Below are 14,467 nucleotides of genomic sequence, written 5' to 3'. Positions count from 1 at the left end.
TAGAACATAGTTTCAACCCACTTTTTCACAACCTAACCAGGAAATTCCACTCCCATGATTCAGTCTGCTATAAATGTGACTGTCCAGTGACAAGTGACTCCTGCTCCATTGAGGTGTCTATGAAGTATGGCATAGGACCCCATCTTTCTGCTTCTTCTGCCTTTGTGAAGTGCCACATGAAATTTCAGGCAGACAGAAACAAAATTCATTCCAACTTTTTCCTCTAATGTTGTTGCTCTTTGATTGATAACTACCCCATCCCCTTCTGGCTTATGTTTTTGTGCTTCTCTAGTCCTTGATGAAGGAGTGCACATTCACAGATTAGGACAAAGCCTACTTCTCCTGTGTCTGGTCACCTGAGATATTAGCGTGATACTTGAAGTATTGGCTGTACCCAATACACCACCATCAGATATACAGTATGTAGTATTTTGTTTGAACTTTCTGCACAATCAACACAGAATAAAATGATTACATTCATTTAATTTTTAAAATAAGCATACTGAAGTTCTTGATTACATTGCAGTTCCTGATTCTTGTAACAAATTTTCTAAATTGGTTAGTTACCTTGATAGATATTAAAAAGCTGATTGCCAAATCAATGCTTCTAACTTGTATAGTGGAAATAATTACTTTTGCTCAATTTTCAGACTTATTTATCACATTGAGTTTTTTTTAAATGGTGATACATAACTGCATTTTATTAGGCACTTATACACAAGCTTCGGGTTTGAATGACAGAAACATGCCAAAGACAATAACTTTTAAAATAATTTGGCATTAGCTTATGTGATCAAAGAAAGAAGAATTACTACAATGTCATTTTTGAGGTCTTCAAATAAAGCTGTATCTCTGAAAACTCTTCAATGAAGACAATAACTTTTTCTTTTTAAGTATGTTAAATGTCCTCATTAATATTAAGCAGGGAAATTTCAGATATCAGTGTTAGTTGTTCACTGCTGTCATCCCAAATTCTTGTTTCTGAAATACAATTTCAACCTTCCTTCCACAGCGGTTCTATATGAACCGTATATTAAGAGTATAAGGGTGGTTTGGGAAAGAAAGTGTCCTCTTGAAGATAAGCATGGTTATCTGTGCATGGAGACCCAGGAGACAAGTGAGATCTTTAAAGAATATTTTGTGTCAGTCTTTACTATGGAGAAAAAGAGGGAAATTGTGGGAAGAATTGAGGGAAATGAGTGGTGTTGGCTTGGAGCACATAAGAATTACCAATGATGAGGTAGTCACACCTTTAAAGCACATACGCATAGATACATGTTCGGATTTTGTGAGAAGCGAGAGAAGGAAGTGTAGAGGCCCTTGCAGAGATACTTACTTCATCTTTAGTTACAAGTGAAGTTCCAGAAGATTGGAGGGTGGTTTAATGTTGTTTTTTTTATTTAAGAAGGGCAGTAAAAGGCAATCCAAGGAACTACCGGCTAGTGAGTCTGACATCACTGAAGGGTAAGTTACTGGATGGGATTTGGAGAGATGGGATCTTTCAATATTTGGACAGACATGGCCTGATTAGGGGTAGTCAGCATGCCTTTATGCTTGGGAAGGCATGTCTGCTAAATCTGAAAGCCCTATCACAAGAGAATAGATGAAGGTGGGGCAGTGGATGTTATTTATATGAATTTCAGCAAGACCTTTGACATGGCATGCATGGCAGCCTCACCCAGAAGGTTAGATCACATGGGATCCAAAAGGTGGACTGGATTCATAACTGGCTGGTTGGTTGGAAGCAGAGGGTGATAATTGAAGGTTTTTTCTCTGCCTGTATCTAGTGGTGTGTCACAGGGATTGGTGCTGGGAACTTCTCTGTTTATAATTTATAGAAATGATTTGAATGTGACTGTACAAGGCTTGGTTTATAAATTTGCAGATGATACTAAATTAAGTGGTGTTGAGATGGTTATGAAAACTTGCCAAGTGTCTTGATTAGCTGGGTAATTGAGCTAAGAATTGGCAAATGGCTTTCAATTCAGATAAGTGAAATTTGTTACTTTTTTATTTATCTATTAATTAATTATTGAGATACCGCCTTCCAGCTCTACAAGCTGCGCCGCACAGCAATCCCAGATTTAACTTTAGCCTAATCATGGGATAACTTACAATGATCAATTAACCTACCAGCCAGTACATCTTTGGACTGTGAGAGGAAACCAGAGCACTCAGAAGAAACCCATGTGGTCACAGGGAGAACATACAAATCCTAGAGAACTCAAACCAGGGACAGGACATTCACAGTGAATGGTAGGGCACTGGAGAGTGTTGTGGACATAGAAACCTAGAAGGACAAGCATATAGTTCACTGAAAGTGGTATAAGGAGGCAAGGTAGTGAAAATGTTGTTTGGCACACAGGTCTTCAGCAGTAAGGGCACTGAACACAAATGTGTTGGGTTGTTATTTTGCATTTGCACAAGATGTTGGTGAGACCACACTCAAAGTATTATGCACAGTTTTGATCACCCTTTTATAGGAAATATATCATTAAACTGGAGAGAGTGCAGAGAGATTTACAAGGATACAGCCAGTGCTCGGAGACCTGAATTACAGGGAGCACTGGGGCAGTCTAGGATTTTATTTCTTGGAATGTAGGCTAACATTAATGAGGCATATCAAATCATGAAGTGCATGTAGTCTTCTTCACAGGGAAAGGGAAATAAAAACTATAGGGCACAGGTTTAAGTTAAGAGGTGAGAAATCTAAAGGGGACCTGAGAGGAAACTTCTTCATGCAGAGAGTGGTGTAACAGCTGAAGTAAATGGTTGAGGCATGGACGATGAAATATTTGGATAAGTACATGGATATGAGTGGTTTAGAGGGATATAGGCCAAACACGGGCAAATGGGATCAGTTTGGGGGTAAGTGTGCACCATGCTTAGTATGGATTAGTTGTGCAGAAGGGCCATTTTCCCTGATGTATGAGGCAACTCTGATTGATTAGCAGTTGGCCTTTTAGTCGGGAAATATGAGGAATCCACTGAAGACACTGTCAGCTCCCTGCTGTCCTCGTATCGAATTGGAGGTTGTTGCTTGAAGATAGACAATATCATTTGTATTCAGTTTAAGAACGACTCCCCCTGAGCTGACCTGGAACGAGTTGTAAACCTGATCACAAAAAGTGACCACCTTTACCCTGTTATACATTAAGTCAACACACAGATATCCTTTTGAAGTTGCATGGTATGTGAAGTAATACAGGCCTGGGATATGACACATGAATCTTCCTGACCTAGGAGAGTAATGGTTTTGTTCATTACTGATCCGCTTTTCAAATATTATCGTTGACCCTTTTCGTGGTGGCTTATCAGTGTTTCTTGCCATGGAAAAGGCCGACTTCTGAGCACTCATATCTCCTACATCTCCTTTCTGGCCCCTCTTTCCTGCTTCACCCTTTTCTCCCTTTTCTCCGCTCTCACCATCAGGTCCGACTTTGCCAGGCGGGCCTTCAATGCCTTGTTCACCTTTCTCTCCTTTACTGCTGGTTGTGCCAACCGATCCAGGAGGACCTGTCAAAAGTATAAGTGTAGTGACTAAATTAATTGCTTGCAATCTTTTTGCATGAAATGTTCAGAAAGTGGAGCCAGTAGCGTATTCTTGAACACCATAATCCAGAGGGAAAATCTCACTCTCTTGTGTATTCCCCGGTCCCATTGCCTGGGGATTTTCTCAAGAGAGGAGTAGGGTCAAAGTAACAACATGTAGCTTACATTTCACCAAGATTCCAGCAAATGGCTAATGGGGAATCGTGTCAATGACAGAAGAAGAATGAATGGTCAAAAACAGAAAATTCTCAGCAGGTCAATCAGCATTTGCAGAAGGGAAAAAAGCCAGCTTCGTCAAATTGTAGTGCAAAACAAAGTAAAGATTAATGGAATAAACAAACAAACAATGAGTCTTTCAGAAGGGTGTTGAGTCTGGCAGCTTATACTTGCTTTGTTCAGAGAAACTGAAATCATTCTCTGGTTTGCATGTTTAGACTGGAGATGCAATGCTCCTAGGCCTGCTCTGATGTGTCACTGCATCTACTGACTCTCCAACCTTGTCACCATTGAAGGTATCTTCAAAGGGTGGTACCTCATCAAAGCAGCTTGCATCATTTAGGACCCTCATCATCTGGGACATGCTCTCTTCTCATTACTACCATTGGGGAGGAGGTACAGTAACCTGAAGACGCATAGTCATGATTAGCAACAACTTCATCCCATCTGCCATAAGGTTACTCAATGGTGCATGAATCCATGGGCACTGCCTCGCTGTTCTTCTTTAGCAATATTTATTTACTTTTTGTACCTTACTATGTGTGTGTGTGTGTGTGTGTGTGTCTTGCACTGCATTGCTGCCACAAAGCAATAAATTTCACAAGCATTGTTGTAATAATAAACCTGATTCTAATTCTCATTCTGAGTTCTTAACAGGAGTGAGTTCAGCCAATTATTTGATACCACACATTCCCAATGGGACAGCCCAGTCAGTTTATTTTAGATTATCACCATGTTGACTAAAGGAGATCAAGAAAACTGGACATCATTAAAGTACCTGGATTCCCTTTCTGCCCGGGAAACCCATCCAAGCCATCTTTTCCAGGAAGTCCAGGAATTCCAGGCCGACCAGGAGTCCCATGAATTCTGTTAGAAGCTGGGCAAGTGTCTCGATCTGCTGTTACCATTAGGATATACAAGAGAACGAACCCCAAATAATGTATTTGATGAGACATTGTCATGTGGGACCACACTGGAAAAAGTAAAACAGGATTGAATATAATAGTCAGAAAGTCATGTTGTAGTTATAAGAAACTTTGCAAGTTATAAGACTGCGATTGAAACTTTGAAACTTTGGTTAGACTGCAATACTGCAATTGCAGCATTGGTGCAATTCTGGTCATGACTGTTACTTTGAAAATGGCATTTTGTAATTAGTGGCTGTTTTTCATTCTCATGTGTACCAAGGTACAGTGAAAAAATTCTATTTCATGCTGTCCATTATGTCACATCAGAACACTGAGGGGGTAAAAGGTAAAATGATAACACATTGCATAATAAGTCATTACAGTTACAGAGAAAATGCAGTGGAGGCAGCCAATAAAGTGCAAACCTATAATGAGGTAGATTGCAAACATGAGAAAATCTGCAGATGCTGGAAATCCAAACAACACACACAAAATGCTGGAGGAAATCAGCAGGTCAGGAAGCATCTATGGAAAAGAGTAAACAGTTGACACTGCAAGCTGGGATCCTTCATCAGGACTGGAAAGTAAGGGGAGAAGTCAGAGTAAGAAAGTATGGGGCAAGAACGAAGAAGGGCAAGGTGATAGGTAATAGGTGAAAGCAGGAGGGGGGAAGGGTTAAGTAAAGAAGTTGGAAATATTTTGGTAAAAGTGGTAAAGGATTGGAGAAGGGAGAATCTGATAGGAAAGGACAGAAGCAATGGAAGAAAGAGAAGGGGGTTGATGGGCAGGTAAGAAGATAAGGTGAGAAAGGGAAAAAGAAATGGTAAAAAGGAGCAATTATTGGAAACTCGAGAAATGTTTAGGCCATCAGGTTGAAGACTACTCAGACGGAATGTAAGGTGTTCCTCCTCCAACTTGAGTGTTGGCCACATCACAGCGGTAGAGGAGGCCATGGATTGACATGTCAAAGTGGGAATGGGAAGTAGAATTGAAATTGGTGGCCACCAGGAAATCCCGCTTTTTGTGGTGGACGGAGCAGAGCCAAGTTGTTTTCTCCAATAAACAAGAGGCAACACCAGGAGCACCAGATATAGTAGATTACTCCAACAGTCTTGCAGATGAAGTGTCACCTCAGTTGCAAGGACTGTTTGGGCCCTGAATGGTAGTGAGTGAGGAGATGTAAGGGCAGGTGTGGCACTTAGACTGCTTCACTGAGCACCTCCACTCTATCTGCTCAAAAAGCACGATCTCCTGGTGCCCACCCATTTGAATTCTACTTTCCATTCCCATTCCAACATGTCAATCAATTGCCTCCTGTACTGTCTCGATGAGGCCACACTCAGGTTGGAGGAGTAACACATATTCCATCTGGATAGCCTCCAACCTTATGGCATGAACATCAATTTCTTGAATTTCCAGTAATTGCCTGCTCCTTCACCATTCACCATTCCTATTTCCCTATCTTACCTTACCTTCTTACCTGTCCATCACCCCTGATGCTCCTTCCCCTTCTCTTTCTTCCATGGCCTCTATCCTCTCCTATCAGGTTCCCCCTTCTCCAGCCTTTATCTCTTTAACCAATCCACTTCCCAGCTCTTTACTTCATCTCCTCCCACTATCCTGGTTTCACCAATCAGCTCCCAGCTTGTACTTTTTCCTCCCCTCCCCCAACTTCTTACTCTGACTCTCCACTCCTGATGACAAGTCTTGGCTTGAAAAGTCGACTGTTCTCTCTTTTCTGTAGATGCTGCCTGGCCTGCTGAGTTCCTTCAGCATTTTGTGTGTGTTGATGAGGTAGATTGGGAGGTCAAGAGTCTATCCTACTGTACAAGAGGTCTTTTTAAGAGTCTTATAAAAGCTATCCATGAGCTTAGTGGTAAGGCTTTCAGGCTTTTATATCTTCTGTCTGATGGGAGAAAAGAGAAGAGAATGTTTGGGCTGGGTGGAGTCTTTGGTCAGTTGCTTCACTGAGGCAGTGAGAGATGTGGACAACGTCTATGGAGAGAAGGCTGGTTAATGGTGGACAAAGTGGGTAAAGTTCCTGTTATGAGAGAGAAGGGTCTTAAAAAGCTGAAACTCCTAAAGGTACATAAGGCACCCAGACCAGAGGAACTGCACCCTAGCGTTCCAAAAGAGGTAGCGTTAGAGATTGTGGTGGCATTAGAAATAATCTTTCAAAAATCATTGGGCTCTGTCATGGTGTCAGAGGACAGGAAAATTGCAACTGTTACTCCACTTTTTAAGAAAGGAGGAAAGCAGCAGAAAGGAAATTATAGATCAGTTAGCCTGACCTCAGTCATTGGGAAGGTGTTAGAGTCAATTGTTAAGGATAAAGTGATGGAGTACTTGGTGACACAGAACAAGATAGTACAAAGTCAGCATGGTTTCCTTCAGGGAAAATCCTTTGAGGAGATTACAAGTAGGATAGATAAAGGGGGTGTAGTGGATGTTGTATATTTGGACTTTCAGAAGGCCTTTGACAAGGTGCCACATATGAAGCTGCGTACCAAGTTAAGAGCCCATGGTATTATAGGAAAGTTACTAACATGGTTAGAGCATTGGCTGATTGGCAGGATGCAGTGAGTGGGGATAAAAAGATCCTTTTCTGGTTGGCTGCCAGTGACTAGCGTTGTTCCGCAGGGGTTAGTGTTGGGACCACTTTTTATTCTGTATATAAATGATTTAGATGATGGAATAGATGGCTTTGTTGTCAAGTTTACAGATGATATGAAGATTGGTGGAGGGGCTGGTAGTGTTGAGGAAACAGGTAGGATGCAGAAGGACTTGGAAAAATTAGGAGAATGGGCAAAAAAGTGGCAAATGAAATAAAATATTGGAAAATGCACAGTCATGCACTTTGGTAGTAAAAATAAAAATACAGACTACTTTCTAAACAGGGAGAAAATACAGGAATCTGAGATGCAGAGGGTCTTAGGCATCCTTGTGCAGAACACCCTGAAGGTTAGCTTGCAGGTTGAATCAGTGGCGAGGAAAGCAAATGCCATTTTAGCATTCATTTCAAGAGGTCTAGAATACAAGAGCAAGGATGCGATGCTGAGGCTTTATAAGGCACTGGTGAGGCCACACCTTGGGTATTGTGAATCATTTTGGGGCCCTCATCTTAGAAAGGATGTGCTGGCATTGGAGAGGGTCCAGAGGAGGTTCACAAGGATGATTCAAGGAACGATAGGGTTATCATACAAGGAACATTTGATGGCTCTGGGTCTATATTCACTGGAATTCAGAAGGATAAGGGGGGATCTCAATGAAACCTTTTGAATGTTGAATGGCCTGGATAGAGTAGATGTGGGAAGGATGTTTCCTATGGTGGGAGAGCCTAGGACAAGAGGGCACAGCCTCAGGATAGAGGGGCACCCTTTCAAAACAGAGACGCGGAGAAATTTCTTTAGCCAAAGGGTGGTGAATTTTTGGAATTTGTTGTCACATGCAGCTGCAGAGGCCAGGTCGTTGGGTATATTTAAGGCAGAGATTGATAGGTTCTTGATTGGACATGGCATCAAAGGTTATGGGGAGAAGGCCGGGAACTGGGGTCGAGGAGGAGATAAAAAAAGAAGGATCAGCCATGATTGAATGGCAGAGCAGATTCAATGGGCCAGATGGCCCAACTCTGCTCCTATGTCTTATGGTTTTTATGCCTTCAGTGATGTGTTGGGCTGCATTCAAAACTGCAGTTTCTTGGGCAGAGCAGTTGTCATACCTTGACAAGATGCTTTCTATGCTGCACCAATAAAAATTGGTGAGGGTTAAATATGACCTGCCCCATTTCTGTGGCTCATGAGGAAATACACAGACTTTCTTGGCCATGGCATCTACAAAGTTGGATCAGGACAGACTATTGATGATGTTTACACCTAAGGAGCATTTGCACCATCTCAATTCTCAATATCCATGACTATCTCTTTTGTTTTGGCTGCCCTCCTGGGACATCAAAGATGCCCTTGATGGTGGGAATGATACCCATGACAGAGCATGCTGAATCTATAACCCTTTTCAGTCTGGCAATGCTGTGCATTGGAGACTCCAACCAAGCAGTGATATAACTAATCAGAAAGTACTCCACTGTACATCTCCAGAAATCTTCCTTGGTGACATGAAATTTCAAAAATAAACTCTGAAGAAGTCGAGCTACTAATGTGCCTTGTTCATGATTACATCGAAGTGTAAGGCCCAGAATAGATCTTCCAAAATGTTGATGTGTAAGAACTTGAAGCTGTTCATCCTTCCCACCACTGACCTCTCAAAGAGGACTAGTGTGGGTTCCCCTGACTTTCCCTTCCTGGAATCCACAATTAGTTCCTTAGTCTTGCAGATGTTGAGTGCAAAGTTGTTCGTATCTGAGCCACACCAGCACCTGATGAGGTACAGCAGTGATGGGCTGCTCCTTCAGCCTAGACACCACCCTGCATCAGCAGAATGATCTCCCAGCCAGAGGCAACCCTGTTCCAGATTTTTAGTAGATCCTGATAAAAGCTGGCAGCCTCTGCAAGGCTGATATCCACCACATAGTCCTGACTAGACCAGGATGCATCTTTGAGGTGACTGCAGAAGATCAATCTGCTTGTTAAGACCTGGGTCTAGGAGTTTGGCTTTGAGTTTGCTTGCATTTCTGATATTGAAGGTGGAGTTGTAGCCAATAAGTAGTTCTTTGATGTAGGTGCCCCTATTATCAATATGCTCCAGAGATGAGTACAGGGTCAGGTAGGTATCTTTCACCAAGGACCTGTTCAACTGGAAGGTGAATTACAATGAGTCAAGGTTGTCTGGGAGGCTAGAATTGATATGTGCTATGATTAGCCTGTGTGCTATGATTAGGATGATTAGATTATATGTGCTATGATTAGGATGGTAGATGTCAAAGCCATGGAGTGATAGTCATTAAAGCAAATTACTTTGTTTTTCTTAGATACCAGGATGATAATGGTCTTCTTAAAGCAAGCAGGAATCTCTGATTGAAGCAGGAAGATGTTAAAAATGCCTAATGCTTGAAAATACCCCTGCCAGATGATTGACATAAGATCCAAGGACATGGTCAGGGACAGCCTCCAGGCCAGAAGCTTTCTGTGGGTTCACTCTCTGGAACAGCAATCTGATGTTTGCAATGGTGATTATGGGTTCAGGTCGGTGATGATATTCCATTCACCTTCTGTTCAAAATGTGCATCGAATACATTAAGCTCACTGACCAGCATCACTGTTGTTAACGATGGTGCCCAACATAATTTCAGAATCCATTATAGTATGTCACAATTGATGGCTGGTCTGGAACTTGATTTTGGACTGGTACAGTCTCATGGCATCTTTGATTGCTTTGTGGAGGTCGTATCTCAATTTCTTGTAAATGTTAAGATTACCCCTGATTTGAACGGCACACTCCTGGACTTTTGCAGGGCATGTATTTTCTGGTTTATCCTTTCTAGTTTGGAAATAACCAAATTGTCTTCTTTGGTGCACAGTTCTCAATGCACTTGCTGCTAGGGCCTTTGATGGTGATGACATATTTATTTAGATTAGCTGTTGAGTCTTTAAACATGGATCAGTCTACTGACACAAATAAATTGCATAGAAACTCATCTATTTCCTCAGACCTGCACTGTCCAACTCACTGTACTGAGCCCTCCCATTTAAGCTTCTGTTTGAATGCAGGGGAAGGAGCACAGCTTCTGATTTACCAAAGTGTGGGCTGGGGTTAGCTCAGTAGGCATCTTTGATTGTTGTGTAGCCATAGTCAATGATGTTTGGGGACCTGGTGGTATAGGAGAAATGATGATAGTGTTTTAGTAGCACACTCTTGAAGTTGGCCTAGTTGAAGACACCATCTATGTGTCAAGGCTGTTGATGGTAGAAGATCAAGTGCAGGATTCACATCCACATGGGATGGGATGCAGACTGCTGTCAAGATAATTGAAGTGAACTCTTCTGCTCAAGCTTCCTGTTAGGCTGATAGTTCAGTTTAAAGTTAGATCCCTTGTTTCCAGCAAACTAGGAGATCAGGAGATGGAGAGGACGTCTGAGTGGATCATATTGCTTCAGTCTTTTGTCTATATTCTGCCAGATGGGAAGTGTTGGAATGAAGGCTCAAAATAGCACCATTTGATGACTTCCTTTTTCCACTTCAAGGATATCATTAAATGAATGGGTATAAAACAAGATTGAAGAGAATGTTACCTGTATGGGAAGGTTTGAGTTATCAGGATAGGTTGAAAATCATAGAGTAAAACAGTGTGTAAACAGGCCTTTTGGCCCATCTAAACCATGTTACATGCAGCATTCACTTTGTTAGTTCCAGTTTCCCATATTCGGCCCATAACCCTCCAAACCCCTCCCCTCCATGTACTTACCTAAATGCCTATTAAATGTTGCATTTATAACCACCTCAATTAATCCCTTTGGCAGCTCATTCCAGATACTACTCCCTGTGTACAGAAGTTACCTATCAGGTTTCTTTTAAATCTCTCTCTCCCCTCTTGTTGCAGACTCCACTATGACCATCCAGTTTACCTATATCCCCTATGATTTCCTAAACTACTGTGATGTCATTAATTCTCCTATGTTCCAAGAATTCCCTTCATAACTTCCCTACAACTGAAGTCAGCATGGCCAATGTCTCCTCATAAGATAGAAAGCAAAGGGTAGCAGTGAATGGGTGTTTCTCAGACTGGCTGGAGGTGCCTAGTGGGGTACCACAGGGCTCTGTATTGGGACCACAGCTCTTTACGATTTATGTCAATGATTTAGATGAGGGCATTGAAAACTATATCAGCAAGTTTGCTGACGATACTAAACTGGGTGGCAGTGTGACATGCGAAGAGGACGTTAGGAGAATACAGGGAGACTTGGATAGGCTGAGTGAGTGGGCAGATACTCGGCAGATGTCATTCAATGTGAATAAATGTGAAGTTATCCACTTTGGAAGCTGGAACAAGAGGGCAGAGTATTGTCTGAACAGTGTTGAGTTAGGTAAGGGAGAAATGCAAAGAGACCTAGGAGTCCTAGTTCACCAGTCAATGAAGGTGAATGAGCAAGTGCAACAGGCAGTGAAGAGGGCAAATGGAATGTTGGCTTTTGTTACAAGGGGAATTGAATACAAGAGCAAGGATGTTCTTTTGCATTTGTACAGGGCCCTGGTGAGACCACACCTGGAATATTGTGTACAGTTTTGGTCTCCAGGTTTAAGGAAGGACATTCTGGCAATTGAGGAAGTGCAGCGTAGATTCACTAGGTTGATTCCTGGGATGGCAGGGCTGTCTTACGCAGAGAGGTTGGAGAGATTGGGCTTGTATACGCTGGAATTGAGGAGATTGAGAGGGGATCTGATTGAAACGTTTAAGATAATTAAAGGATTTGATAAGATTGAGGCAGGAAATATGTTCCAGATGTTGGGAGAGTCCAGTACCAGAGGGCATGGATTGAGAATAAGAGGTCAGTTATTTAAAACAGAGTTGAGGAAGAGCTTCTTCTCCCAGAGAGTTGTGGAGGTGTGGAATGCACTGCCTCGGAAGACGGTGGAGGCCAATTCTCTGGATGCTTTCAAGAAGGAGCTGGATAGATATCTGATGGATAGGGGAATCAAGGGATATGGGGACAAGGCAGGGACTGGGTATTGATAGTGAATGATCAGCCATGATCTCAGAATGGCGGTGCAGACTCGAGGCGCCGAATGGTCTACTTCTGCACCTATTGTCTATTGTCTATAACTCAGGCCCTCTTGTCCAGGCAGCATCCTTGTAAATCTCTTCTGCATCCTCTAGCTCGACATGTCTTTTGCATAACAGGGTGACCAAAACCGTACACAATATTTAAAGTTCAGCCTCATCAATGACTTGTATAATTGCAACATACATTAATGACCCTAACCCTAAGCTCTGTGCCCTGACTGATAAAGGCCAGTATGCTAAATGCTTTCTTCATCACCCTGTCTACTTACACAACCACTTACATGTACTGCCAAGTCCTTCTGTTCTACAACATGTCCATTCACTGTATATGTCCTACACAGGTTTGTATGTCCAATATGCATCACCACACTCTAATCTAAGATGAAATCATTTGCCAGTTTCCCTAACTGATCAAGATCTCTGCAATTCATTGCAATCTCCTTCACTATCAACAAGACCCTCTCACTTACTATCATCAACAAACTTGCTGATCATGCTATGTACATTCATTTCAAAAATCTATTATATCCATAATGAATATACAGTATAGAGGTCCCAATATTGACCCCTAGTCACAGGCCTCCTGTCAGAGAATCTACCTTCAACCATTACCCTATCATCAAGCCAATTCTGAATAAAACTTGCTAGCAACCCCTGAATCCTGTGCAACCTAGTCTTCCAGGTCAGGCTGCCATGCGGGACTTCATTAAAAGCCTTCATTAAAAGTCCATACAGACAACATCCACTGCCCTATTTTCATCTATCTCCTTACTTAGCTTTTTGAAAAATTGTAAGTGATTCGTCAGACATGATCCCCATACACATAACCATGCTAATTATTCCTGATCAGGCCAATTGATGATAGATCTTGTTCTCCAGTATCTTCCCTACAACTGAAGTCAGGATCACTGACCTATAGTTTCTTGGCCTGTACTTGCTACTCTTTTTGAACAATGGAACTTCACCAGTGTACAATGTATGCTTCCTTATTTTTCCTGACCAGAGCCTTGGTATCTCATGTTAGCCAGCATTCACTGAACTTGGTATGTTTACTCTTCAGCCTAACAAGAACTGGACTGTTGATATGACCCTTTTAAACGCTTCCACTTGCCAGCTGTACTTTCACCTTTAAATAGAGTCACCTAGTTGAATCCAGCTATATCCTGCCTAATACCCTCAAAAATCCATTTCAAGACTTTAACTCTATTGATTCTAATTCTCAACTACTTACAACTGGCAGTGCTAGAACGTGCAAATAATTCACGTGGGCACTCAAACCTTTCAGAGTCAAGCTGCTTCTTTGTACTCATGTCACGGACATAGCATTGTACCGGATACATCAGTGCACTGGAAGCAACCCAGGCACCGTATTCCCATCTTGTTGTTGCCCAGCATTGTAACTGCAATTGGATATACATTAATAAAAGATAAAACTACCTGAAAAGAAAAAAACATAATTCCAAATGTCAGAGAAGTTACTTCTGAAGAAGGGATAATTGCATTTGAAATGTTACTTAATCGAATGAGGTTATTTTTCACCTACTTCTGACTGAATTTAAGGGCGCATTCTTCTGATGAAATACCAAAGATTTCTTAAAGCAGGCTTCTAAACAAAACTCTGAATGAACACAACTCTCACAATAAAAATATCTGACTCAAAGCTCGAACCAAATAATCAGTTAACCACGGGTTCATTGGCTAGCATTTTGTACCAAATATCTTAAATATAAACATATATCTGATGCTAGAATGAACAATTGATATTTTTCTAAATCCTACCTTGACTGTTGTCTGAAGGCTGAAAGATTAAGATTTGCTAAATGAAATTTTCAAAAAAAAAGTCTCGCAGTACTGAAAGGGGAGGTTTGTGTTGCTTGCATGAAATAATCTGGCAGAGATGATGATCAACCAACTCCACTGCCAAGTTTCACTTCCTCATCTTAAACAAAAGGTTTGAGAATGGAACTTTCATTACACTTTCAGACATACAAAATGCTGGAGGTTACTGTTAAAGATATGAGAAAACAATATCAAATTTGAGATTAATTGAAATGTGGTCTGAACCAGTGAAAATTAGTGATTTCTCAGCCCCTGCTGCAGCTTCTCTGTGAACCTA

General features: G+C 41.7%; 1 protein-coding gene across 1 annotated transcript; it reads right to left on the bottom strand.

The window, feature by feature from the left end:
• Positions 1 to 728: 728 nt before the first annotated feature.
• LOC132381965 (complement C1q subcomponent subunit B-like) lies at positions 729 to 14,224 on the bottom strand. The gene is made up of 3 exons (XM_059951667.1): positions 14,131 to 14,224; positions 4,547 to 4,741; positions 729 to 3,516 (listed from the first exon to the last, which is right to left on the bottom strand). Exons 2-3 carry the CDS (start codon positions 4,728 to 4,730, stop codon positions 2,963 to 2,965), a joined length of 738 nt encoding a protein of 245 aa, XP_059807650.1. The 5' UTR covers positions 4,731 to 4,741; positions 14,131 to 14,224; the 3' UTR covers positions 729 to 2,962.
• Positions 14,225 to 14,467: the final 243 nt, after the last annotated feature.

Source organism: Hypanus sabinus, chromosome 27 (genome assembly GCF_030144855.1).
Source record: "Hypanus sabinus isolate sHypSab1 chromosome 27, sHypSab1.hap1, whole genome shotgun sequence".
NCBI classification, from domain to species: domain Eukaryota; kingdom Metazoa; phylum Chordata; class Chondrichthyes; order Myliobatiformes; family Dasyatidae; genus Hypanus; species Hypanus sabinus.
This window is presented reverse-complemented; position numbering and strand designations above follow the sequence as displayed.